Source organism: Balaenoptera musculus, chromosome 8 (genome assembly GCF_009873245.2).
Source record: "Balaenoptera musculus isolate JJ_BM4_2016_0621 chromosome 8, mBalMus1.pri.v3, whole genome shotgun sequence".
NCBI lineage: Eukaryota > Metazoa > Chordata > Mammalia > Artiodactyla > Balaenopteridae > Balaenoptera > Balaenoptera musculus.
In genome coordinates this window covers 61,464,671-61,491,207 of record NC_045792.1, presented here as the reverse complement: position 1 = coordinate 61,491,207, position 26,537 = coordinate 61,464,671, and the positions used below count along the sequence as shown (strand labels likewise).

Sequence of the window (26,537 nt, the reverse complement as noted above, 5' to 3'; positions counted from 1 at the left end):
CATGTCATCTGCAAACAGTGATGGTTTTACTTCTTCCTTTCCAATTTGGATTCCTTTTATTTCCTTATCTTCTCTGATTGCTGTGGCTGGGACTTCCAAAACTATGTTGCGTAAAAGAGGTGAGAGTGGACATCCTGGTCTTGTTCCTGATCTTAGAGGGAATGCTTTTAGCTTTTCACTGTTGAGTATGATGTTAGCTGTGAGTTTGTCATATACGGCCTTTATTATGTTGAGGAATGTACCCTCTATGCTCACTTTCTGGAGAATTTTTATCATAAATGGATGTTGAATTTTATCAAAAGCTTTTTCTAGATCTGTTGAGATGATTATATGGTTTTTATTCTTCAATTTGTGAATGTGGTATATCACAATGATTGATTTGTGGATATTGAAGAATCCTTGCAGCCCTCAGATAAATCCCCTTGATTATGGTATACAATCCTTTTAATGTATTGTTGGAGTAGGTTTGCTAGTATTTTGTTGAGGATTTTTGCATCTATGTTCATCAGCAATATTGGTTTGTAATTTTTTTTGTGATATTTTTGTCTGGTTTTTGTATCAGGGTGACGGTGGCCTCATAGAATGAGTTCAGAAGTGTTCCTTTTTCTCCAATTTCTTGGAGAATAGTTTCAGAAGGATTGGTGTTATCTCTTCTCTAAATGTTTGATAGAATTCACCTGTGAAGTCATCTGGTCCTGGACTTTTGTTTCTTGGGAGTTTTAAAATTACTGATTCTATTTCAGTACTGGTAATCGGCCTGTTCATATTTTCTGTTTCTTCCTGGTTCAGTCTTGGGAGATTGTACCTTTCTAAGACTTTGTCCGTTTCTTCTAGCTTGTCCATTTTATTGGCACATAATTGCTCAGAGTAATCTCTTATGATCCTTTGTATTTCTGTGGTGCCAGTTGTAACTTCTCCTTTTTCATATCTAATTTTATGGATTTGAGTCCTCTCCCTTTTTTTCTTGATGAGTCTGGCTAAAGGTTTATCAATTTGTTTATCTTCTCAAAGAACAAGCTTTTAACTTCATTGATCTTTGCTATTGTTTTCTTTGTCTCTATTTCATTTATTTCTACTCTGATCTTTATGATTTCTTTCTTTCTGCTAACTTTGGATTTTGTTTCTTCTTTCTCTGATTGCTTTAGGTGTAATGTTAGGTTGTTTATCTGAGATTTTTTCTTGTTTCCTGAGGTAAGCTTTTATCACTATAAACTTCCCTCTTAGCACTGCTTTTGCTGCATCCCACACGTTTTGGAATGTTTTCATTTGTCTCCAGGTATTCTGATTTCTTCATTGATCCATTGGTTGTTTAGTAACAACCTCCACGTGTTTGTTTAGTTTTTTTTCTTGTAGTTGATTTCTAGTCTCATAGCCTTGTGGTTGGAAAAGATGCTTGATATGATTTTAATTTTTAATTTTCTTAGATTTACTGAGATTTGTTTTGTGGCCCAGCATGTGATCTATCCTGGAGAATGTTCCATGTGCATTTGAAAAGAATGTGTATTCTGCTGCTTTCGGGTGGAATGCTCTATAAATATAAATTAAGTCCATTTGGTCTAATGTGTTATTTAAGGCCTGTGTTTCCTTATTGATTTTCTGTCTGGATGACCTGTCCATTGATGTAAGTGGGGTGTTGAAGTCCACTATTATTGTTACTATCAATTTCTCCTTTTATGTTTGTTAGCATTTGCTTTATAGATTGAGGTGCTCCTATGTTGGGTGCATATATACTTACAATTGTTATATCTGCTTCTTGGATTGATCTCTTGATCATTACGTAGTGTCCTTCTTTGTCTCTTTTAACAGTCTTTAAAGTCTATTTTGGCTGATCTAAATACTGCTACTCCAGGCTTCTTTTGATTTCCATTTGCATAGAATACCTTTTTCCCTCCACTCCCTTTCAGCCTGTATGTGTCTCTAGATCTGAAATGAGCCTCTTGTAGGCAGCAAATGTGTGGATCTTGTTTTTGTGTCCATTCAGTCACTGTGTCTTTTGGTTGGAGAATTTAATCTATTTACATTTAAGGTAATTATTGATGTTATTGCCATTTTGTTAATTGTTTTGGACTTATTTTTGTAGGTCTTTTTTCCCCTTCTTTTGCTCTCTTGTGACTTGATGACTATCTTTAGTGTTATGTTTGGATTTTTCTATTTTGTATTACTATTATAGATTTTTGGTTTGCAGTTACCTTGAGGTTTTTGTATAGCAGTCTATCTATATATAATTGTTTTAAGTTGCTGATCTTTCAAATGCATTTTAAATATGCTGCAATTGTACTCTCCCCACCCTCACAATTACTCTTTTTTACATCTAATTATTTTGTTTATCCCTTAATTGCTTATTGTGTATACAGATGGTTTTACCACTTTTGTTTCTTAACCTCCCTGCTAGCTTTGTGTGTGACTGATTTCCTACCTTTACTGTATGTTTGCCTTTACCGGTGAGCTGTTTCATTCCATGATTTTCATGTTTCCTGTAGTGGCCTTTTTTTCCCTAGAGAAGTTCCTTTAACATTTGTTGTAAAGCTAGTTTGGTGGTGCTGAATTCTTTTAGCTTTGCTTGCCTATAAAGTTTTCGATTTCTCCTTCAAATCTGAATGAGAGCCTTGGTGGGTATTCTTGGTTGTTTTTTTCCCTTTCAACACTTTAACTATATCTTGCCACTCCCTTCTGACCTGCAGAGTTTCTGCTGAAAATTAGCTGATAGTTTTATGGGCGTTCCTTCATATGTTATTTGTTGCTTTCCCCTTGCTGTTTTAGTATTCTCTCTTTAGCTTTAATTTTTGTCATTTTGATTCGTGTCTTGGTGTGTTTCTCTTTGGGTTAATCCTGTATGGGACTCTGCACTTCCTGGACTTGGGTGACTGTTTCCTTTCCCAGGTTAGGGAGGTTTTTCAGCTATTATCTCTTCTCCTTTTGGGACCCCTATAATGCAAATATTAGTGCAGTTGATGTTGTCCCAGAGGTTTCTTAAACTATCCTCTTTTCATTTTTTTTTTTCTGTTCAGCAGTGGTGATTTCCTCTACTGCCTCATTTTGTCTGTGTTGCTATGGATGTGGTAAGTTAGTTATGTTTCTCAACCTTGGAGAAGTGGCCCCTGGAGGAGGCATCTTATGTGTCCCATCAGTGCACATCCCTCTTGTCACCCAAGCCATATGCTCTAGGGTTCTCCCTAAGAGAGCTGTGTGGGTCCTTCTGTTGTGGCAGACTGACCATGTAGGCAGTCTGGGAGGCTTGGTTGAGCCCTAGTCTGGTTGGTTGTGAAACCCTAGGGGCCCCTGGGGCTAGCGGTGGCTCACTGGTGGGTGGAGTCAGAGTCCCAAAGACTCTGGGGCTGCTGCCCACCACTGGCAGGTGAAGCCAGATCCTGGGGTTAGTGCCAGATACTGGCAGGTAGAGCTGGTTCCTGGGGTCTAGCTGTTTTCTGGGGTCCCGGGGACCCCAGAGCTCATTTGTGGAAGGGGCACCAGTTCCTGACACAGTTGAATATGGGGTCCTGTGTGTCCTCAAGGTTGGTCTGCTAGTGGGCAGGGCCAGGGCCCAGCTGCTCCCAGGGTAGGGTCTGGCCTGCGTTGGGGAATCAGTTTTCTTGCTTCAGGTGTCTGCCGCCTGGTGGTTGAGGCTGGTCTAGAGGTTTGTGGAGGCTTCCTGGTAGGAGGGGTCAGTGCCTGTCCACTGGTGAGGGGAGCTGGGTCTATGGCCCTCTGGTGAGCAGGACTGTGTCTAGCAGTGAGCCCAGAGGCAGCTGTGGGCTCTTTAGTCTGTAGGCAGCCTGTCTGCTGATGGGTGAGGCTGTGTCCCCACCTAGTTAGTTGTTTGGCCTGAGGCATCCCAGGCATTGTCACCGGTAGGCTGGTGGGCGGGGCTTGTCTTGGAGCTAATGAGCCAAGATGCCACCATCAACCATGTTCACTCTCGTGAATGCTCCCCAGTATGGCTGCCACCAGTGTCTCTGTCCCCAGGGTGAACTGCCCTCACCCCCTGTCTCCCAGGAGACTCTTCTAGACCACCAGGTAGGTCTGGCCCAAGCTCTTATCAAATTACTTTTGCTGTGTGTCCCTGTGCATGTGAGATTTGGCATGTGCCCTTTGAGTGGAGTCTCTGTTTCCCCTGGTCCTATGGGGCTCCTGCAATTAAGCCCCACTGGCCTTCAAAAACAATTGCTCTGGTGGGGCTCATCTTCCTAGTGCTGGACCCCCAGGCTTGGTAGCCTGATGTGGGGCTCAGAGCTCTTGCTCCTGTGGGAGAATCTCTGTAATATAATTATTCTCCAGTTTGTGGGTTGCCCACCCTGGCAGGGGTGGGGGGGATGTAAATGGGAGTTGATTATGTTGCAAGCCCACCCTTCCTACCTGTTTTGTTGTGGTTCCTTCTTTATGTCTTTAGCTGTAGAAGATCATTTCTGGGAGGTTCCAGTCTTTTTCATTGATGGTTTTTCTGCAGATAGTTGTGATTTTGGTGTGCTCCCAAGAGGAGATGAGCTCTGGGTCTTTTTACTCTGCCATCTTGGCTGCTCTCCCCCCTGCTCTTGATTTTGTATAATTCTGATACCAAGCCAGAAATTCTGTGGGGATTTTGTTCTCCAAGTTACAGATGTAGAAACTGAGGCTTAGAGATGAAATTATTGTCCCCAGGTCATTCAGCCAGTAGGTGGCAGGGCTGGGCTTCAAACCTGAGCTTAACTCCAAGTTCCCTTTTTGCAAAAACTGGCATAGTAGCAGCATTGCTTGAACTTGGTGTCACTGGGTTTCTTACATACGTGTATGTGCGTTGGAGGGTGGGGCAAAGGGATACAGGAGAGAGGGGAACATGGCTTGAGAGAATTCTGTGAAGTAGACCTGTGTAGTGCCCATGGGGTGGCCTAACACAGGACGTCTCTCTGATGGCCAGTGGGGGTGGGGGGAGGCGGCAGCAGCTTAGCCTTTGTCTGTCCACCTGTTGAGCTCATCCTTAGTGAGTTCCCTACTCAGAGAAAGACACAATGCTGGGCACTGCACATCTAAGGTCCTAGCCTCAGATGTTTTTCTTAAAACACAAATCACAACCGTGCTTGTCCCCTGCTTTAAACCTCTCACTGCTTTCACTAGTCCATATCCGGACACCCTGTGTCTCCAAGATAAATTTCAGGAGCCTGGCTTACAAAGGCTTTCTTGATCTGGCTTTAGCTGACCTCACCAGATTCTTCCTTCCTTGGGCCTCCCACTCTGACCCCATTCTCTGGCCCACTGGTTCTCAGCTAGAGGTGATTTTGTCCCTCAGCAGAAGTCGGGAGACATTTTTGGTTATCCCAACTAGAGGGGTGCTATTGGCATCTAGAGGGAGAGGCCAAGGATGCTGCTAAACATCCAAGAGCACACAGGACAGCCCCCAGCACAATGACTTACCCAACGCCAAATGACAGCAGTGCAGAGGTCAAGAAATTCTGCTCTCATCATACTGACTTCGGGTACTTCCTTGGATGTGCTGGGTTGTTTCAGGTCCGTCTGCCTGGAGTGCCTTTCCCCTCTGGCATACTTGAGGAACCTGATTCATCTTTCAAAATTCAAGTAGCACCTCTCCTTGGAGGCTTTTCAGTCCCTGTCCCCAGCCCTCCATTAAAAATGACAATTTGCTCTTTGGGGCTGTAGGCACTTCTATTGGAGCATCTGTAACGTTCAGCACACTCTTGTCTGAAACAGAGCTGTTCTCCCACACTGGACCGTCCACACCCTCAAGCAAGGACCTTGACATTCATGCCCGTAGCCCCAGTGCTCCTTAGCCCAGAAGGGAAGGTACTCAACCTGCACATACGAGGGAATGAGCGGATGGAGAACTTAGCATCATGGATCTCCTGGGCCATCAGAGGGCTAGGATTGGGTCTTACTCCTGTCTGTACGGGAACCCATCCATAGCAGGTGCTCAGTGAGTTTGTGTTGAGGATAGGTGTGGAAGGGGAGAAAGATGACACATTACTTCAAGGTGAGCCAGGAAGTGCTCGGGCTCAAGGTCAGCACCGTGGGACAGAGACCTCCAACCCTAACAAACACCAGTGAAGGCTTCCTGAAAGAGGCTGGGGCTGTTGTGGACCTCAGCAGGCAGGATTCAGCTTTGTGACAGGGACTAGGAGAAAAATACATTCCACGGTGAGGGAAAGGCAGGAGCACAGGCTAGAGTGTGGAATGCTTAAGATTCAAAAGGGTCTTGGGTGCTCAGGCTTTTGAACGCTAATCTGTGGTAGTTGTGGAACTGAGTTCTTAGCAGGTAACAGGATGAAACAGTGCTTTGGGAAGGTCCCTCTGGGGATGGGGTGGAGAACACCTGGAGGGGACTGACTGGAAAGGAAGGGTGAGGGACCAAGTAGGAGACCCACCATATAAATTAGATGAGAGATGAGGCCAGAGCTAGAGCCGCTGCAGGGAGGACGAAGGGCCATAGCTAAGGGGAAAGGCTGGTTGGGAGGGAGTTGTGTGGCCGGTACCTCTCCCTGAGGTAGGGCATACCTGAGATGTGTTGCGGTGGAAATGTTGATTTGGGTGCCTGAGGGCCTTCCTCGGGGTGGCGGGGAGAGCGAGGTGCTGTTTGATCAGACAGTTGCCTCTGAGGCTGAGAAGGGAAAGGCTTCGAAGACGCCTCTGCTCAGATGCTGGGAGGCCCTGCAGCCCTGAGAACCTGAGACACTATTGCAGACAAGGGTAGCTTGAGGGCAGCGGGAAGGGAGTCCATTACTCCTTCCCTGCTGTCACTCCAGCCAGATTCCTGGGAAAGGAAATACGTGTTTCTGTATGGAAGCAGGCCAGGAGGGGGCTTCCTACCACTTCGCTCAGAACATTCAGAATTATTTTTCCAGCAAAGCTTTTATGACTCACAGCCCTTCCCCTTTGGTTTAAGAACCCCCAGCTGTCACCAGGGATGGCGTGAGTCATTGAGTCTGTGCTGGCATCTCATCACCCTCCCCACAAAAGTGGTCTACAGTCCACGTATAAAAGTACAAAAGGTATAAAAGCACAATGAAGAGCACAGCACAGTTGAAAACATGTGGGCCACCTCCTGGACATCTGTTCCACAGCCCCGCTTTGTCCCGTCAGCACCCATGTTGGAGATGTCCTGTAGCCCAGCCTGGGCTCCGCGGGTGGCCATGGGCCAGCCCCCCCTCGAAGCAGACTCAGGCCCTCACACGTGCCTCTCCAGGCTGCCAGCGATAAGACCGTCATCACCAGTCCTCAGAGTTGGGAGCGGCCAGGCGGGAGTCGGTCAGCAGCTGGTCCTGGCTGAGCATAGTCTGAAAGGACACAGCCGAAGGCACTGTTCAACAGCGTTTTGGTCAAGGCTGCCCTGCGGCCACTATGTGGGAAGCAGCAGGGCACTGGGTGTGGCCCTGACTCCAGCACCCTGTAAGTTCATGGTGTCCCAGGGACCCCACGTGTTGGGTCAGAATAGACAACACTATCAACAATAAATTGCTCCTACCTTTAGAAGTAAAGTTGCTATTTCAAGGCCACCAAAGGCCTATAGAAGTGATAAGGGCAAGGCTGGGTAGATTCATTTCAGTGTGTGAGCCAAGAAAAAAACAAATTGAAAACAGTGATCTTGTTTGGATTCGGGGAGGACCCCCCCCCCCCCTGCACGCGCCCACCTCCTTGACCGTCTTGCCCTTGGATACAGCCTTCATTACCTGCCTCAGTAAATCAGCAAAGGCCTCAACGGGCTGGATGCTCTGGCCGCTGGGCTCAGTGCTGGGGCCGTCTAGGAACTGTGAGGCCCTGCAAGGCACAGGGCCTCAACAATGTAAATCTTTTTTGTGACTGGCCTTTTACTGCCAGCTCCGGGCTGCCTAGCAGCCTTGCAAGGAGGATATTAGGGAAGCCAGGGACCGGAGAGACAGCGACTTGCCCGAGGTCCCAGACAGGGACCAGGTCAGCCTCCCTCCAGAGCGGCTCCTCTGCCCTGGTCCAAGCTGCTTCATATGGTATGGCTTGTCCCCCCTGGACATGCCAGGATGTGCTCACGTGCCTGTGGTGTCCACGAAGCCAGAGGCGTGATAGGAAATGTGTGTCTCATGGATGCAGAGGGCAGAGCAGTGGCCACCAAGCCAGGGGCGAGGCCTGGGCTTTGGGCTGACGAGGCAGGTGGCCCAGAGCTGCTGAGCATCTTGGTTTCCTCACCAGCCTTGGGCCTGGGAAGAGGGCCTGAGACCTAGCACACCTTAGCTGGTTTCAGCTCAAGGCTGGCAGCAGGCCAACAGAGAAGGCCTCTGGGCTGCTTTCCGTCTTGCCTGGTTCAGGCCCCAGCCCCAGCCCCCAGCCCCATCTGCTCTCCGCCAGCAGAGGCCCTGCTGCCACAGGCTCTGGAGTAGGCACGGGGGCTGCCCCAGCACCACCCCAAGCTCCCGGGGCCTCCCCAGCGCCTGTCGTGCTGTGGAGAGAGGGTCAGAGTCCTACCGTGAGGCGGTGAATGTCTTGGGAGAGGAGCCCTATCTGCGTCAGGGTGCCTTCCGAAGGTGCCATCTGTAAAATGGGCAGCAGCCTGGTCAGCACATGTGGACTGAGCTCGTGGTTCGCAGAGGTGGCATGCAAGTCCTAGCCTGCTCAGGCGTGCTCCCCAGGCGAGCGGGCAAGGAGTGGGCCAGGCCCTGAGGAGTGACGGGTGGAGCATATGCTGCTTCTGTCCCTGGGGAAAGGCAGAGCCTCCAGTGTCCCACACCATCACACACACACTCTCCTTCGTCCCCACCCCGGCGCCAGCACTAAGGGGACACAGGAGCAGGGCACAGACGGGCCCTGTCAGAGCAGCCCTTTAGCACAGGTTCAGAGCTCCAGCTACTTCCAGGAGCAGAGAGTGGCAGGGATGAAGGCCTTCAGGATGCTGAACACACTGAAAATTTCCGGCAGCAGCAGGACCCCAGACACTGATGCCCCAGTATAGGCATAGCTAGGCATCCTCAGGGAGCTGCCAGGGCGTCCTCACTCCTAGGAACCTCCCTCCTCTCCTTCTCAGGCAAGTGCTGGCCCGCTCCTTCTTCCCTAAACCTATTCGGACATTGTAGATTTGCCCTTTGAGGGCATCGAGCATAATCATTTTATAGGTGGGAAAACTGGGGCCCACAAAGTGATACAGGCCTTGCTTGAGGCTGCACAGAGAACTAGTTACATAACAATTCCATGCACGGTTTGAAAGCAGGCACATGCGGAGATTCTCCCACCAGGACACGATAAGAAACAAGGGACAAAGCCCGCCCTGACTGTGGCTTGAAACTGCAGTGCCCGGGTATCAGCCCCGGGGAGCACCTGTCATTCAGTGATCCCGGCCCTGGGATCAAACAGCAGCCTTGCCAGCTGGCAAGTCTGTGCCCTTATCTCTTGCTGGCTGGACTTCAGGGGAGGCTGGGAGGCCATGGCCTGAGACTGCTGGTAGGTTAAGCAGCAAATCTTCACATCGCCTCCATCTGGGACAGAATCAGAGTGTTCAGACTGGGGTCATGAGGCCCTGCCCCATCCACCAGACAGTTAAGATGCTGCCGTCGTGCTTCTGCAGACGAGGCCCGGGGACCCAGCAGAGCCAAAAGCTGCGCTGGGACTAACTGGGATCTCACGAGCAGGAGCCCAGACTGGCAGGTGTGTCCCTCCCCCTGTCCTTGGCCAGGCCAGGCCAGTCTGGAAGACCCATTACCAGTTAGTCAGCCTCTAAGTCAGGAGGACAGGTCTGTTCCAGCTCCACCAACAGAGCAGCCCCCACGGGGTTACAGGCCCAGCACGGTCAGTCACAGCAGAGCTGGCACAACACATGAAAGAACAGAGGGCCTTTCCAGCAAGGCCGCCTGGTCTCCCCACGCCCCCTTCACTAGGTGGCCCATCCGCTGGAATGGAAACCAGCTTCGGGGTCTGCACGACAGATGTGACCTCCAGTCAGGATGTGAGACACAAAGTGCCTCTCAGCTTCACACCGGGCAGTGGAGCCTGAAGCAAGGCCACAGACCTCCAAAGGATGGGGGTCCCTCCTTGCTCCAGCCCCCTCACCCAGGACACCCACAAATCCTGACCCAGCTCAGCGGCGAGCGGCGTTGGCTCTCGAACTGCACGATGAGCAGCACTCCATCTCTAGATGCGCCCAACTCACTTCCCTGGACAAGATTAAAGATATGCTGTGCAGTTTGCTTTCTACATAAATATGGGTTTTATTACCAGAAAGAAGCGACTGCCTCTGAAGGAAGGCACAACAGTTCCATTGTCACTGGGGCAGAAGTTCCTGCTGCTGTCCCTTCAGCCTCAGCCAAAACTGTGGTCACAGGCCTAAGGCACTTGGGATTGCCCTCAACGGGGGCACAGCCGAGGGGCCTGAGAGCTGAGCCTCTCGGGATTGTCCGTGGTCTCTGGACCTGTGTCCAAGCTCAGGTATTGCCACTGGTGCTGAAGGTAGACATTCAGACTTACTGAAAACGTACAAGCATCTTTAAGTGTCTTTCCTCCTGAGTCCCCAAGGCTGGCCCCTTAGCAAAGATGCAGCTCCATACCCGGCCACCCTCAGGATTTGGAGAAAGACTGGCCCACGGGTACACAATGGCTGGAATGTTCTCTGCAAGTCATGCACATACACAGGGGGTGAGGTGCAGTTACATGGTGACACACACGGAGTTACTGTGAGCTCTCAGGACGCACAGACAGTACAGGTGACAAAGGCATCAGCTAATCTGTCCCACCTGGTCCAGCCCATCCAGTTCAGGGGCATCGAGGGGGCTGAGGCCCTGGTAGCCAATACAGACCCTGTGACTGTCACCGACACTGTTGCTGGGCTCCATTGGGCAAATGTAGTCTGTCGATTCATCGAACTTCTTTTTTCTTATGTTTCCAAAATGTGAAAATCCCAGTTTCCTTGGCTAAAACACAGCAGATGCAAGATTATGAGAAAGAGATTATCAAGCTAGTGTGCAGCTACTACTGACGATACGTTTTAGAACAGGCCGACGAGGAAAGGAATAAGGCAAACTGCTTCTAGAAAAACTCTTAACAAAATAGAGCCCCTGTAAGCAATTGTCCTTCTGGGGAAAAGCCAACAGATAAATCATCGTGAGCAAGCAGAGCTGCTCCTCCAAGACTCCGTGCCTGAAACGCTAGCCCTGCTGTCCCACTAGTGACGTTCACATTCCCCGGGGGGACTGGGGATTCCCAGAGGGTGCCGCAGTCTGTACAGAGGCTGAGCTCAGAGGACTTGGCGTCACACGTGGAGCACTCCCTGCCTTCTGTTCACAGCACCTTGGGAAGCCACACGGACAGCCCTAGGTGGCCCTTCCTCCCTGCTCCAGCTTTGTCCTGAGTTGGCAGGACAGCTCAGGCAGGTGGAATGGGCTTTGTGGGATTCAGAGCCCCAGTGAGCGGCGCTGGTGCTTGGATGACCTCGAGACCTCTGGATGGCTGTGTACTGGCCACCTCCACAGCACAAGGTGACCACGGCTGGCTACCCACAGGGACACTCCTTACGTTGGCAAGACAGCTTAGACCAGGACCCCACATGGCATGTGGAATGCAGATGGGTCTGACCAAAGGGAACCCACATTCGGGAACTTGTCTGCTTTGCACAGCGAGTCAAGGCAGCATTGGGAGAGAGGACCTGATGCTGCCTGTATATGTCATTTCTGTGTAAAGAAACCTGCACACCCTTGGACTCAAGAGTGGCCGGGAACTGGGCTAACAAAGAGTAACAGAAAATCAAACCGAAGGTAGAAACCAAGGCAGAAGCCAAGAGAGCATCCTTGTCCAGGCAGCCCACTTAGGTTTGGCTCCAGGTGCTGGGTCAGCTGCTACACAACTCAAGGGCTAGAAGGCAGGCCCCTGTGGCCACCCCAGAAAGGGCCTGGGAACTCACCCGGACTTTGGCTGTGGTGGTCAGTGGTGTGTAAGCAGGTGAAGTCATTTTCTCTCGCTTCTCCTGCTCAGCCTCAGGGCCAATCAAGGCATTGAATTTGGTGGTCAGATGGCGTCTGAGGAGTGTCTTTTGTGGTGGGATATTGAGAAGCATGGCCAGGGTGTCCCCAGTGAAGCGTGGCTCCAGGATCTAAGAAGAAACCACAGACAAGCCACCCAGTGGCGACCACCGGTGGCTCTAGGTGATGACACTGAGAAACAGGCCCCCAGGAGCCCGGGCGGCCCCAGGGCAGGGGCTGACGCTCATCCACTTGTCCTGTGTCCCCCTCCCCTCTGTCTCCCTGACATAGGGCCCGGCTCTGTGACCAACCAGCAGAGAGCTGTGCCCTCTTAGATAAGGCTGTCTCCCAGGGTCTACTCTGGAGGACATCTGAGCCACCCCTTCCTCCTTTCCCTGCTGGCTTTGCCACTTGACAGATGAGTGCTGATGCAGATCGTATCATGACAAGCAGGAGGGTACATTTTGGTGGCCTCCCCCTCCCTCCCAAGCCCTATGTCCCTCCAGCAGCAGGTGGAGCTTCCTGGTTAACAGGCAGTTCTCACGCAGCCCCTTTTTCCTGGACTCCTCTGGGTCTGTGGCTTGGGAAGTCTTTCCAGAAGCCATCTTGTTTGCATGAAATCTAGTAATTCTCAGCCACAAAATGATCAAATTCTACTTTAAGACTTCAATTTATGCAAGGGGTTCAGATGAAGTATCAACATTTCTTACTGGGATGCCTGTCTAGCCTTTAAGACAGCAGTGTCTGAATACCCCAGGTGTCACCGAGGCAGGTGGACCAGCCCAAAGAGCCACTCACAATGAGACCTCCATGGACGCCACTCCCACGAAGGTTGGGCGCATATTCCGCCAGGTCCACGGACCGCAACCATTCCATCACCCTGTGGTTGGACCACTGCACAACTTCTGAAGGAGAAAGGTTACTCTGTAAGAGGGAGAAGGAGAGTGCAGAAGTTAGGCCTGCAGGTCCTACCAGGGTCCTCTGTGGGGCCAGTCCCTGTGAGTAAGCCGGCCCCGAATGCCTTGCCAAAGACAATCCTTAACGCCTACGGACCAAGGCCTCCAGGCCAGCTGCCTGAGAGCCCTCCCAGTTTCCAAGAAATAAAGCTCTCACTGAACTTGCATGATCTTCTACACTGAGATATCTGATTCCAGAATCCCGTTACTCCCTGACTCTGGTTACTTTGGGACTAACACATGAAAGCATGGAGTTATTCATTCAGTGATTCAACACAACTTTAAAGAGGACTATCAGTTACGCGCTGAGTGTTTTATAGAATCAAGATCTCACTGGTGTGGCCGAATGTTTTGGGAGAACACACGTTAAGATACTTATACCTAAGTACCCTCAAGTGGCACCTGGGTCTTCAAAATGCCCAGCACTGTGCCTACCATATAGAAGGTTCAAAACGTGTTTGTGCAACAGGGAGAAGAGAGGGTACGGAGAGTAGAGATACGAATTTTTAATCCCCCGGAAAGCTGAGTTACTCTTACAGCAGGGTTAGTCTTAGCTCCCATGAACATGGGAGACGGGGCGTGACTGACAGTTCTGTAGCTTTGGGGCCCACCCAGAACTCCGAGGTTCCTGGAACATTATCAGGGAATTCTCCAGGATTTGGGTTGCTGTGTTTACCTCCACAATTCCTTCTCTAGCAAAACCTGATCGTGGATTCCCTGTGCGCCTGGGGCTGGAGGTCAGTTAATTTTCTACCAACGAGTAGGGGGATCTATTCTGAAATGTCTGGTTCCTTATGGGATCCTCTTATTCTCTCCCCTGCCTGCTTCGACACCGTCTTTCCATTTGGTCTTGCCCTTCCCTCTCCTTTGCTCCATTTCCTCATCTCCTTTAATCATTATGATGGCTTTGAAAGACTTGCTGCTACTGCCCTCCAGCCCATAGCATATGTCTCCCAAAAGGAGGTGGGGGGAGTTGGAGGGCTAGTGGCTGCTGTGGGACACAGAGTTCAGGCCACAGGCGTGTTGGGGCACCATGAAGCCCTAGTAAAGGGAAGAATCCGCAGCACCGTGGTCCAAAATGCAGCCACTTTATGACTATGTCATTCTGGTTTTCTCACACCCGATCTTACAGGTGTCCCAGCTACCTGGCTACCTGGACAGGTATAGTGTCCTGCCCTCACCTCATTAGCTGGCCGCCGGTGCAGGCAGTGAGGGTTGAACTTGTTGACATGCAGCACGTGAATGGCACATTTGATGCTGAGATGATGTAGTTGGCTGGTGACTTTTAGGAAAAGTAGATCATTCTGGAAAAGTAAAGTTTTGGTTCATGAATCAGAGCTTCCAAAGTGACAAACACCCCCCGAGGCTCCTTCCCAGACCATACACAGACAAGTGGTCTACTACACGTCAGGAATGCATGTGGACATGGCAACAGCTTTCCTTGGCGCAATGGTTCATACTCTGCTAATTGGGACCTCTTATGTGACAAACGACACAGTTTTAGATCTGAAGGATATGAGGGAGGTGTGGAATCAAGTTTAAATACCGCCATGGGGACACCTGAGTTGAGCTGGGTGTTCACAGGGACAAGTGAAACACTGGAGGAAGGATCCTCACCACAGTGAGGTACTGCAGCATTCGCCCGTCGACTCTGGATTCATGAAACTGGTCTTTGTACTGGGGTAAGCCAATATCATCAAGCCAACCTACAGAAACGGGGAAGTGAAATTTGTGAAAATGGGAGACTGTGGATGCCAAAAAAAAAAAAAAAAGAAAAGAAAAGGCAGCAGCAAATTATCATTTTCAGTTCCAGCTGTATTTCCCCTAAAGTTTAGTAATCCGTCTGCCTGTCCCAAGGACACAGCTGTCTTTGAGGCACACATTCCCAGGGAGCTGCCAGAAACATAACACACGTATGCCTGTCCTTACGTGTCACCCAAATGTGGTCTAGTAGTGCAGACTTCTCCTCCTGCTTGGTGTTGATGGCTTTCACTGCTAAAACCAGCTTTTTCCTATGAAGAGGGTGCTTAATTCCCAGCTCCTGAAAGTGAAAGATGAAGACAGACGTGAAATCTCGGCGGGCAGCCTGGCTCTCAGAGGATGCTGTGTCTCGGTGGGGATACTCCACCTGGTGGAGCATGCAAGCGGACCTCTGCCCGGCGCCCTGGGGTCAACCTGAAGTGACACAGAGACTCTCGCCCTCCTTTGTCCACTCTCCTGTGTGTGGGCGTGGGTGGGCAGTGGAGGAATGGGGTGGGGGGGCCTCACTTCCCCATGTGCTGGTTTGGGGAGAAATGGGAGCCTCCTATAGCCCAGGGCTCAGCCCTTACCTTTTCCATGTCCTGAGGGGTAGCTGTCAGTAAAGTGTGGCCAGAAGTCACCCACTGCCTGGCAAAGATCACGTACTGAGCCAGGCCAAAGTCCTCCAGCCATGCACACACACGCTCTGTGCTCCACTGGGCGAAGGGGGCGTTGGCATCACTGGGAAGCAGGAAACAGCATGACCCAGTTATCAGGAGAGCCTGGGCTCCAGCTGAACATAATAGCGCCTCACAAAAAGGGACTAGGTTTAAACAGAAACCCCCATCATGGGATCCAGTTGAACAAAATCCCACTACAATGCACTCATTGAGGGTAGACGCTAGAGTTTCCCGGGATAACCCCTGGTCTGAATCTCAAGTCTATAGCTGCTGGGAGCTTGGGGCAGTTATATGCTCCTCAGGAAGCTGTGCTCACATGTGCACATGCACGCGAGCCAAAGCCCAGAGTCGCAGCCCCGTTTGGATAAAGATCCACACCTGAATCATGTTTTACACAGGGCTTAATACCGTTTTCAGGAAAATGCTTAGAAAACTAGGAAAAGGGTATCTAACATTAAAAAAGAAAACACAAAAAACCTTTCTCCAATCAACAACAGTTAATGCCTTATTTACTAATGAAACACTAGGGGCATTCACAGTAAAGTTAATAAAAGACAGTATTTTTTTAATCACATTAGTAATACTAGTCTGAGAGTTGCAGCAAATATAAGAGACAAAAATAAAAAATATAGCTATTAGAAAGGTAGAAATAAAAGAAAGCCATTCTTTTCAAATGATATGATTGCCCACCTAGAAAACCCAAGAGAACTCAGTAAGGTGGCTAGTTATAAAATACACACACTCCTAATATTTATGACATACACAAATCAATAATTTTCTATATACCATCAATGCACAGATACTAACATTTTTGTTCAAATAATGCACTCACAGCAACCAAAATTATAAAATGTCTAGGAGCTGTCTTTATAAGGAATGTGTGGGTCCTGTGTAACTGTATGTGGGGATGGGGGGAGGTGGTAACTATGACACGCAACTGAGCAGCATAAAAAAATACATGAATAAATGAAGAGCTAGATCATGTTCCTAGACAGGAAGCCTGGGTATTACAAAGCCATCAGTTCTTAAAGACATCAATTTTTCATTTAAAGTGTAAAGGTAATGGTACACTCAAAATCCCAGTTGAGTCTTGGGGGCGGGGGGGGCATGGAGGTTGGCAAAGCAACTTTATATTCATTTTTTAAAGGAGGATTCATGGACTATAGAAGACTACCTATTCTAAAAGATTCCTTCCAAGAAAGTATTCTTAAAATGCTGGTTAAAAAAAAATGTTTTTTTAATGCCTAGATGAGGCATCAATTTCTTAAAGTGAGGGTGTTCCTTAAAGGGCCAGGATGACCATAAAGCACCATTCTAGAACAAGCGCTGGAGACGATGTGTACCTTAGAGCAGGTGCTGGTCACTCAGCCTGGAGCCTGGGTTTTAATGAATCATGAATAGGTGCAGATCCAGGTTTCGTGAGAACTGGAACTTATAAAATTTGGGGGGGCCCGCTAAGAAAAGTACACAGTTTGAATATGGAATTAGGAACAAAATGAGTATTTAGAATAAGAAAACAAATCACAAAAAAATTATAAATCTAATCAAACTGAAAAAGATCATGAAATCCAGAAAAATAATATTTTTTTTTTTTTTGAAAAATAATATTTTTATTAATTAGATATACCTCCTAGATATACCTCTATAGTACTTTACCTTCATGTTTGGGGTGCATATTCTTTGCTTCATCATATGTCAACAACTCTATAACATAGCTGTCCCTCTGTATCTGCCAAGGGATTAGTTCCAGGATCCCCGTAGACACCAAAATCCAGGGATGCTCAAGTCCCTTATATAAAATGGCATAGTTTACTCAGCCCTCTGTATTTGTGGGTTCCGCATCCACGGATTCAACCAGTGGAAATCCGATCTGCAGTTGTTTGAATCAGTGGATGGGGTGGGGCTGTATTTTCTCTGAGAAGCTTTCCGTCTTTCTTCTAGCATGACTGACCAATATTTTTTTTTGTTATTTTGATAGGTTTTTTAAGTTTTAGCTTCACAATTTATAAATGGTATTGTCAAATACATTTTTAGAATCATCAAATTTAGGAAAACCTCTATCAAGTGTCTTTTAGATGCGAGCTGTAAAATTCCATAGCGTTCAAGTTTTTTAGTGCTAATCTTAAATATTCTTTGAATTGATAACATTTACTTAATGTCCTCGTGGCTGTTGCATATTAGGCAACATCATCTTGGTCAATGTCAGTATATCATGTAAAATCAGCAAGAAATTTTCATCTTTTGCCAATGTGTTCATATATTTCACTTTATATGAACAACACTCTAGGAACCTATTTACTATTTTTGTTTGGAATTTATCTGTTCCTCTTAGTGAATTATTGCTTTTGGTTTGATCTGGGATTTTTTTTTTCTTATTATCAGAATAGTTTCTCAATTTCAATGCTCATTTTATCACTTATTTCATATTCTATTAGTTTTCAATTTCATTTATTTTCTGGTTTCTGGGAATTGGGAAGAAACAAATATTCTATGTATCAGAGGGATATTTTAGTTCTGAGGGGAAATAAGTGTTTTTGAGACTGTAATTTGAAAGCCTCCGTCCTGTAGAGCTTTTCAAAACACCCTAGAGCTCTGATGCTCCTCTACCCTCGATCGTCTTCCCATTTCTCCCTTTGTGAGTGGCCTCTGCCCTCCTAAGCCTGTGCTGCTCCCACAGTAGCAGACCCAGCTTCCCTACCCTCCTGGGGTTCTGTCAGTGCCAGGGTCTCCCATACTCTTGTCCAGGGCCACAGCTGAACATGCTATTAAGTAATTTAGAGATGGCAGAGAAAGTACCTTTCATATACAGCCAAACCACTTGTTTTATTGACATGTTCCAAAACATCCTTCCAAATTGCAGTTAAAATGATGTGAGATTTATCAAATAGGCCATTCCCATGGTAGACGGAGCACACAGGGTACACTTATAATTGTATGTATATATTTCATTAGTAAGTGCACTTCTGAAAAGAGAGGACTTCTGTTTTGACTAAGCATCTGAGAGAACCAAATCTCCTGCTGAGGATTTGGCAAATCTGATGATTGGAAAGAATTTCCACAGACTGGCTTCTGGTTTTGCATATTTCAAATGTTCTTTCTTTTTCCACTACCCCATACTTCTAAAACCAAATGCCAGAGGACAAGTTCATTTTGGTACAAGATCTCTGACTTTGCATCTTTGTATCAGAATGCTGGGCACACTGGCACATTGGAAGCCATTTTTATAGTAGGACAGCTAATTAACTAAACCTAAGTAAACCAAACATGAAGTGACTGCAAACCACATAAACATAATCCCACGAAACCCAAACTAAATGGATCCCCAACTCAACTTCCCCATAGCCAGATCCCAAAAATGCCCATGGGTATTCCAGCATCATCTGATATTAGGCAAAGTGTAGACCAAGGGAAAGTTGGAGTAAAGTCAGCAGTCTTAAAACTGTTTGTTTAAAATATCTTACTTATGAACAAATTTCAAAACACACGGCCTTGTCAATACATTGGTTGGACCCTCTCTGGGCTGTGGAAGGGGTCTAGGCAAGTAACTGACCTTGAAGCTTAAGCTTCCTTACATTCATGATAAACCTGACACTGACAGTGAATATGGGAGAAAGGCAGTAAAATGGGGCCTGAAGCAGGGAAGCAGTCTGATCAGAGACCCCTCATAAGCTAGAGTCCCTAACGGCAATACATTCTGTAGACCAACTCAGAAAACCCCTCCACAAGGATGGGATCCGGCCATGTGGCTTTAAAGACTTAAACATTACACTCTGCTTTTTCTTGGGGGAAAAAAACCTCTCTCACCACACACCAAAATAAATCCCCAAATAGATAACTTTTAAAGTTTTTGAAAACCACTTTTTTAAACTCATAGTTTAAAACCAGTTTTTTAAACAATCAGCAAAAAATTTAAAAACAAAATAATGAAAGAAATCACAAAGGAAAAGTTGATGAACTTCATTATACACAAACCTAAAAATTTCATATATCAAAGTAAAATTCTGCAACAAACCTAAAAAATAATTTGTTACAACTTTTAGATGTAGCTTAGTAGCTTAATATATACAGATAGAAATCTATAAGAAAGATATTAAATAACTAAAAGATATTAATAACTAAATAAAAGTGGGCAAAAATGCACACAGTTCACAAAAGAAGAAATAAGATAACGTAAACTAAATGAACAATAAAAATGTAATTTTTGGAGGTCTACAAAACTAGAACTTTAAACAAAGAAAAGCTGCAATAACTTAATGCTGACAAGGTTGTAGGTGCAACAAGCACTCACTGTACAGCAGTGCCGACTGGAATGTAAATCAGCAAAATGGGAAAAAAATAAAAAAAATTATTCTTCTGGTAACCTGAGAGAGTTGCTATGAAATGTCATTATCAAATGTTATATTAAAAAACAACTGTTTCACTGGAAAAAAAGGATTGGGGCTGGAGACTTTCAGTAACAACGAACTTTTCCTATAGGAATGTTGGTGACAAAATTTTTTTAAGGCTATACCTAAATATCTACAAACTATAAATACCAGAGGACATTAGCATATAATTATAACACATTTCTGTTTAAGAGTAATAAAAGCCTTTCTTTCCCACCAGCAAACTCATTTTTGTTACCATAAGCAGAGTGGTGATAAACATACAGTCTCATCAGGACTTCATTCTCATTCTCCTTGTCATCCATTGCTACTGTTTACAAAGCACAAAGACATCCAAACAAAGCAACCCTGTGGCTGAACTGCAGTTTCGCCTTTGGCAGAGAAGGTTCCCTACACTGGTTGCCCCACACCAAAGGGACTTGTAAGACGGTGGATGGGACCTAAGGAAAAATACCTGCGGGTCTTAGAAAAGTTTTACACCCTGACCAGTGATTCCCCCTTCAAGAATCATTCCTAAAGAAAAGCCAGAAGTGGAACAAAAATTCATCATTCAAGCTCTGGTGGCTTTATTTTTCCATCTCAGAACCATCAGAAACACTCACGTCTAAGGTCAGAAGATTGCCAAGTAGATGAGAATTCTCTTTTCATGGACTCTATGGATATGCTTCCTTTGGCTCATTTTCTAATGTCTCTGAATTGGTCTCTGCCTTCTCAGACCATATGCTTAGATTCTCTAGCCTCCAGAAGCTAACGTTTACTGAGCATTTTTTGTGACTAGAAGCGTGAACACCACTCCACGATCCTGGGGGAGCAGAACCAGGTTTCTCTGTAAGGCACCTGGAGGATGGAGCTGGGATGCCCACCAAAGGTCCAGGGTGTGTACAGGGGAGCGCCTGGCCAAGCCTAGGAACCTGAGGGGGGCTGAGGGGGGAAGCAGGGTGCATCCGTGTGTGCTCCCTTCTGTGGGGGGGTCAGGTCTGTGAACAATCTGCTGCACCAGGGAAACATTCTTCCCCCTTCATTGGGATCCAGACTGTATGGTTTCTAGAATGCACGTGTGAGTTGTGCACATCTTACTCAGTAATCACCTGCACTTGGCACTGGTGTATGGCAATCTTAGGGGGATGAAATTTAAGAGGGTTAAATCTTACTTTTCACTGTTTGGTTAGATTTAAAATGTCACAGTCCAATCCTGAGGGAGGCCCCCAGAAGCCTGACCTTGGCTGAGTAACTCAGACTTTAGGAGATATTCCGCTGGAGACAGTGTATTGTGGGGATCATCTGATGGGAGCAGAGGGTGCAGAAAAGGGTTTCCCTAAGACACAGGAGTAAAGATTCACCTGGGCAAGTCGGAAGGGAGGCACTCTTCTCAGAGCAGGGAGATCTGAGGAAGGGGGGTAAAGCTGGTGACTAGAGGGGGTCCACCAGGGCGATCTCTGGGAAAATTTCATTACTAATGCTTTTTCATTAGGGCGTGATAGGAACAGTCATGCAAAACTTCCCATTTTGATCCCTTTACAACTCCCTCAGTTAACCCTTCAGGAAGGTGTGGTACAGTGTGTCATGAGGGATAAGGGCAGACTGGCACCCCAGCACCCTTCTGTAGAGGTCTGTGTGGAAGGAGGGGACCGCCCCAGAGGCAGGTGCTGCTCTCTCCCCAGTCTCCCGGGGGAAGGTGACCCTTGAATGGCAGACAGCTGATACCAGGGTTAGATGTGCAGGAGCTCACATAACCTCATAAGAACTTTCACAAACACTTGTTTTTGACACCCACCCCCGCCACTTCAGAGATCAGGAAACTGAGGTGTAGAGAAGTTACAGAACCTGGCTTAGGGCTCACTGCTAGGAAGTGGTTAAGCAGAGATTCCAACCCAGGTCTCTGACTCCAGCATCTGTGCTCTGAATGGCTGCAGCGGAGCCTCTCAACCTATCACGCCAAGGCCCTGCCCAGAGTGGACTGCAGATGTGCAGAGCTGCTGGGGTCCTCAGGGGGGCCAGAGCGCCACCTCCCGCCCCAGCACCTCTGGCTATAGGCAGCCTCTGCCTTTACCTCGGTGCACCTATAAATAAGCGTGAGCAATGTCCACACATGTCAAAGGGGAAAGGTCGAGAAGCTCTGCACTAGGGGCTCCTGCCTTCCATCTCTGGGGCATCCAGCCCCCGTTTCCACTCCAGCCTAGCCAGGATTTTACACACTTCCTTGTAGATGTAGTGGAGGGAGGCTTACCTTTTCTGACCCTTGGGGTCTCTGGTCCTAGAGAGTCTTGGCCCTGCAGTTGCCCGGAGTCCACCTCGTCGAAACTCGGCCACCCCCGGGGCATCGGTGTTGAAATTTCCTGACTGAGTCCTTCGGATTCTGTGTGGAGAGGAATCCGTGGAGATGTCAGAGGGCAGGCTGAAAGCCTGTAGTCAGTGCACGCCTCCCACACAGGGCCTCACGAGCCATACGCGGGGCTCTGGATGTGCCTCGGGGCTCCGGGGCACTGGGATGGAACCCCTGCCTCCCAGTGCTTCCCCAGAGGTCCAGCATCAAGACCTGTGACAGCTCCTTGGCCAGACCCAGCCTCAATTCTAACCCTGGCTCTGGGATTGGGCCCCTCTCCCCAGGGGTCAAAGTGCAGGTTGCTGCCTGAGAGGAGGCCCCAGTTTCCGCCTCATTTCGCAGACTCGGTCAGCAGGGCCAGAAAGGACTCATCTTTCTGTCCTCAAAGATTTCTTAAGACACAGACTGAGTCCTGCAGAGGAAGAAACTGGTCTCATCCATGTATCTCTCCAAAGCACATGTGGTATATAAGCTGCAGAGGATGTGCTCAGGGTCTGTGGGATGGATCGATGCCTAAAATGAATGACACGTAAGGCAACCGGCTATATTTAATGGGCTCCTTTCATAGTTCTCCTTCTCTAGGCCCTAAAAAGTGACTCAAAGTCTTCTCTCTACACATAACCACTCTGTACTTACTGCTGTTCCAGCATCTAATTATACAGGGGGTTATGGAGACGTTTTGCCCACTCAGGAACAATATTAATTCCAAGCAATGTAATTATGATCATCACCAACTTACTTTCCCCAGAATTTCTTGATGCCTTTGGGGCTCCGTTTACCATCTGGTGTCACGGGAGACTGGGGGCTGGACTCGGTGCCCGATGACATGGATGAGAGGTCATTGACCACAGCAGTGTCGTCCCAACCACTTTCTGTGTCTCCTGAGATTGAAAGAATGGAATGATACGTGAATGACAAGAAAGAACATGACCTCTGCAAACCTTCTCCCTGAGCCTGGGCCATCCCTTCAGTGGGAGTCAGGAAGTCTGCCCAGCTCTGCCTTCAGGACAGAACTTTACAGCAAGATCTCAGAGACCAGCAGGGGCTCAGGCACACTCCAGGTTTTCTCTCTGGGGAGTTAGTGAGCTTAAGGTTTCAAATCTGGGTGAGCGAACGTCTTCAAATTCTAAGAGTTTTGGGGTCCCAAACTTGCAGGGTAACTCCAGCAAGGAGCCTCCTCTCTTTTCCCCCAGGGAGATGCGGGAATACAAGCAGGAGGGGGACCCGTCTGAATGTTCGGGAAAGGGAGGGTGTCACCGGAGGGAAATAAGGGAATCTCACTCCCCACCTCACCTGGAAGGGTACAGTACCTAGCACGGGGGCACTGACACTCCGGCCACGATCTCCAGCCAACCAAGAAGCAGAGAAGCCACACGAAGAAGCAAGAGAGGCCAAAGTCCAGCCCAACAGAGTTATAGGGAAGCAAAGAAATAAACAAGAGTCATCAAGCAAGAGGGAAAAACTCAAACAGAAAGAAAACTAATCCCACGAGGAAGGATGGGGGTGAATGGTGACTGAGCCTGACCTACAGGGTCACGGTGGCGAGAGGCAGCCCTATGTGAGGGGACCAAGTGCTCCCGGTGTCACTTCCTGGCCGGTGAGGCATCCACATGCGGGGAGGGGCGAGGGGCAGCGGGGACTGAATACACCGGGCCACCCACTGCTCTTGTGTGGGTGCCAGAGCTCACTTAGATCAGACGAGAATGGTCCGAAGCTGCAGGAAGTCCACAGTCTGAGTGTCGCTAGGACATACTCATTCAAGGGCTTATCTGGAACTCCTGCAGCCAAAGGCAGGACTGGCCAAGGGCAGAAGTCAACCCGTGGGCTGGGCTCGGGGAACAGCCAGGGATGAGAAGTCAAGGGTAGGGACAGCTCTGTCGGGACCAGAATGTTCCACTCTGGGCCCCACTGATCTGCTGCTGCTATTGAGGAAATACAGCCTACTGTGCAAAGACCTCCATTTCAGATCCTAAGCACCAAAAGGATACCTGTGGACTGACATCCTTGCCCAGTGGCCACTGATTCCATTTCTCTAAGGAAATGCTCTCCCTTGGAAGAGCACATAATATCATCCTATTGGTAATAGGGAGGCTGCAGAGAGGACGGCAGAGACAGGAAAGAGAAAATCAGGAGGACAAAGGAGGAGGGGGGAGGGCCAGGGAGGGTGGAGTGAGGTGTCTAAGAGGGAGGGAAAGAGGAATGAAGGGAAGGGCAGGAGCAGGTGGAGAGAGGAGGGAGAGAGGAGGCGGGGCAATGGGGGTAGAGTAATTGCAGGTGGAAAGAAGGTGGGTACACACCCTGGTTCTCTGGGGCTCTGAAGTGTTTCTGGAAGGAAACCTTGTGCCCAGATAGACAGCAGTCACCTCTGGACGTGGGACCACCCTGAGGCAGGACTTGTCCCATCCACCCATGCCCACCCCGCTTCTCCAATTGTGGGCTATGGTGGGGGGCGCAGGGACCTGTGCAGCAGTGGAGATGCCAAGGCCGAGGCTCCAGAGGCCGCCAGCCTGGGGCCTGGACACTCACTCAGCCTCAGCAGGCCGCTCCCTGCAGGGTCACGCGGGGAGGCAGCGGGAGAAGATCTGGCAGCCTCTCCGTTGGGCGTGGCCCCTGAAAGCTTCCCAGGTAACGTGGGGTACTTGTGCTCCACCAGGAAAGGGCCGTCCTATTGGAAGGAGAGGGAGAGAGAGCCTCAAACCCAGTTAGGAAATCTTTGGATGCAGAAACAACTCCCCGCTCTCTGAGAGCCATTTTTAAACTTAGGCCGACTCAAAGACCCCTCAGAAAGATTATTTATTCCAGGCCAGGAAATGGGATCAGAGCTCTGAGAAAGAGAGAAACTTGCCCAAAGCCACGCAGTGAGATGGGGACAGAGTCGAGCCCAAATCCAGGGCTGACTGCAACCGAGTCCAAGCAGAAAGGGAAGCCTTTGCCATTTGGCCTCGCGCTCAGAAGCTCAAGGACTCAACAGCTGTGAACTACCCTTCAAGCTCTTTGAATACACAGACCAGCATTCCAATAAAAGCTGTACCTATTGCTTTATTGTATGTTTAGAATATATAATATTATCTATTACTTATATTTATATATCACGATAATAGTTATTTTGAAAAATATCAGGTTAAGGTGAAGCAAGACGGTAAGCACACACTCGGGGGGAGGTGTGAGCAGAAGCGGGCCAGAGGGCTACATGCCAGCACGGAGCTCCCCAGGAACTGAGGACCACAGTCTGCATGAGGTTCAGCCCCAGGGCAGTGGGCCCCGTGCTCGGACCGCAGCCACAGAAAGGGTCCCAAAGAAACAAGTTGATTTAAAGGGGAAGAAGAATGGCACTTGTTTGGTCAAGAAGGATTTAATGGGCCCTACATACCCACAAACCTGAGGGAAACACAGTGGAATGCATTTGAGTGAAAAGAAAAGAGAAATTAAAGCAACGTTACCAAGGTAATCAACTGTGGATCACTTAACTGGACCCAGAAGAAAAGTAGAAAAGAAAGACAAAACCGATTTCAAAACTGACAAGTCAGAAAAGTAATGGGAGACTTCAGTGACGGTAACATCTTTTGTTTTGTTTTGGCTTTATAAATTTATTTAGTTTTTTGGCTGTGTTGGGTTGTCGTTGCTGTGCGCAGGCTTTCTCTAGTTGCCGTGAGCGAGGGCTACTCTTTGTTGCGGTGCGCGGGCTTCTCATTGCGGTGGCCTCTCTTTGTTGCGGAGCACAGGCTCAGGCACGCGGGCTGCAGTAGTTGTGGCGCATGGGCTTAGTTGCTCCGCGGCATGTGGGATCTTCCCAGACCAGGGCTCTAACCCGTGTCCCCTGCATTGGCAGGCAGATTCTTAACCACTGCGCCACCAGGGAAGTCCCCAGCGGCGACATCTTTTGAAGTTTCATTTAGTTAAAAGCCAAGTGCCCAATAAATTTCTGAATTCGGTTTGCTTATAAAGGCATGTCCTAGAAATTGTTTGAAATCCAATTCAGTCATTGAACATTGAATACTAATCCTCTATAAATCAGCTCAGAAAGGAGAGATATGAGAATAGTGGGCTAAATTTTCAAGGGATTCTGAAGGAGCTGGCTGGTGAAGTGGAAATAATTGGAACCTTAAGAGATGGAGACCACACAATTTTTAAATTCATGATGACCCATGAGGTACAGGCTGAACCTGATCAGATCTGTGGTCAAGACCAACAGTTTCCAAATACTAGCCCATGCAAGGGCTGCTTCATAATCACCTGGGACACTTGTAAATATAAATTCCCAGGTCCCAACTGCACCCATGAATCAGCCCCTCTGGGAGGGCACCCCAGGGGTCTGTGTTTTTAAAATGAATCTCAGATTACTCTGATGCACAGTCAGACCCGGGAACCACTGACGGTGGGGAAGGCAGCATTCAAAAAGTTTCGAGAACTGAAGGGCATGCCTCCCAGCTCCATATTATACAGGAGATGTGGGAGTGGGGCGGGCTCAGAAACAGATCTCCTGTTGCACCATCACACATGCCTCCCTAAGACAGGGCAGAGACAACCAAGGTCTCCCATGTGGGCTGCCTTGGGAGGTC

At 48.3% G+C, this 26,537-nt stretch overlaps 1 protein-coding gene across 24 annotated transcripts in view; it reads right to left on the bottom strand.

Moving 5' to 3' along the window:
- Positions 1-6,815: 6,815 nt before the first annotated feature.
- The window catches only part of PPFIBP2 (PPFIA binding protein 2), a 151,545-nt gene continuing 131,823 nt past the window's right edge, over positions 6,816-26,537 (bottom strand). For 9 of the 24 annotated variants that reach the window (XM_036860136.1, XM_036860138.1, XM_036860144.1 and 6 more), the window contains 13 exons: positions 24,505-24,643; positions 23,289-23,321; positions 22,718-22,859; positions 21,883-22,011; positions 15,181-15,331; positions 14,780-14,891; positions 14,468-14,556; positions 14,032-14,154; positions 12,693-12,818; positions 11,837-12,025; positions 10,674-10,850; positions 8,419-8,484; positions 6,816-7,259 (listed from right to left, as the gene is read on the bottom strand). In XM_036860136.1, coding sequence (XP_036716031.1) covers positions 7,191-7,259; positions 8,419-8,484; positions 10,674-10,850; positions 11,837-12,025; positions 12,693-12,818; positions 14,032-14,154; positions 14,468-14,556; positions 14,780-14,891; positions 15,181-15,331; positions 21,883-22,011; positions 22,718-22,859; positions 23,289-23,321; positions 24,505-24,643 — 1,545 coding nt within the window. In that variant the 3' untranslated portion in view covers positions 6,816-7,190. Of the gene's footprint in view, positions 7,260-7,447; positions 7,741-8,418; positions 8,485-9,264; positions 9,423-10,135; positions 10,851-11,836; positions 12,026-12,692; positions 12,819-14,031; positions 14,155-14,467; positions 14,557-14,779; positions 14,892-15,180; positions 15,332-21,882; positions 22,012-22,717; positions 22,860-23,288; positions 23,322-24,504; positions 24,644-26,537 lie in introns of those variants that run through there. The other 15 variants (XM_036860151.1, XM_036860143.1, XM_036860147.1 and 12 more) reach the window with 10 other exon arrangements.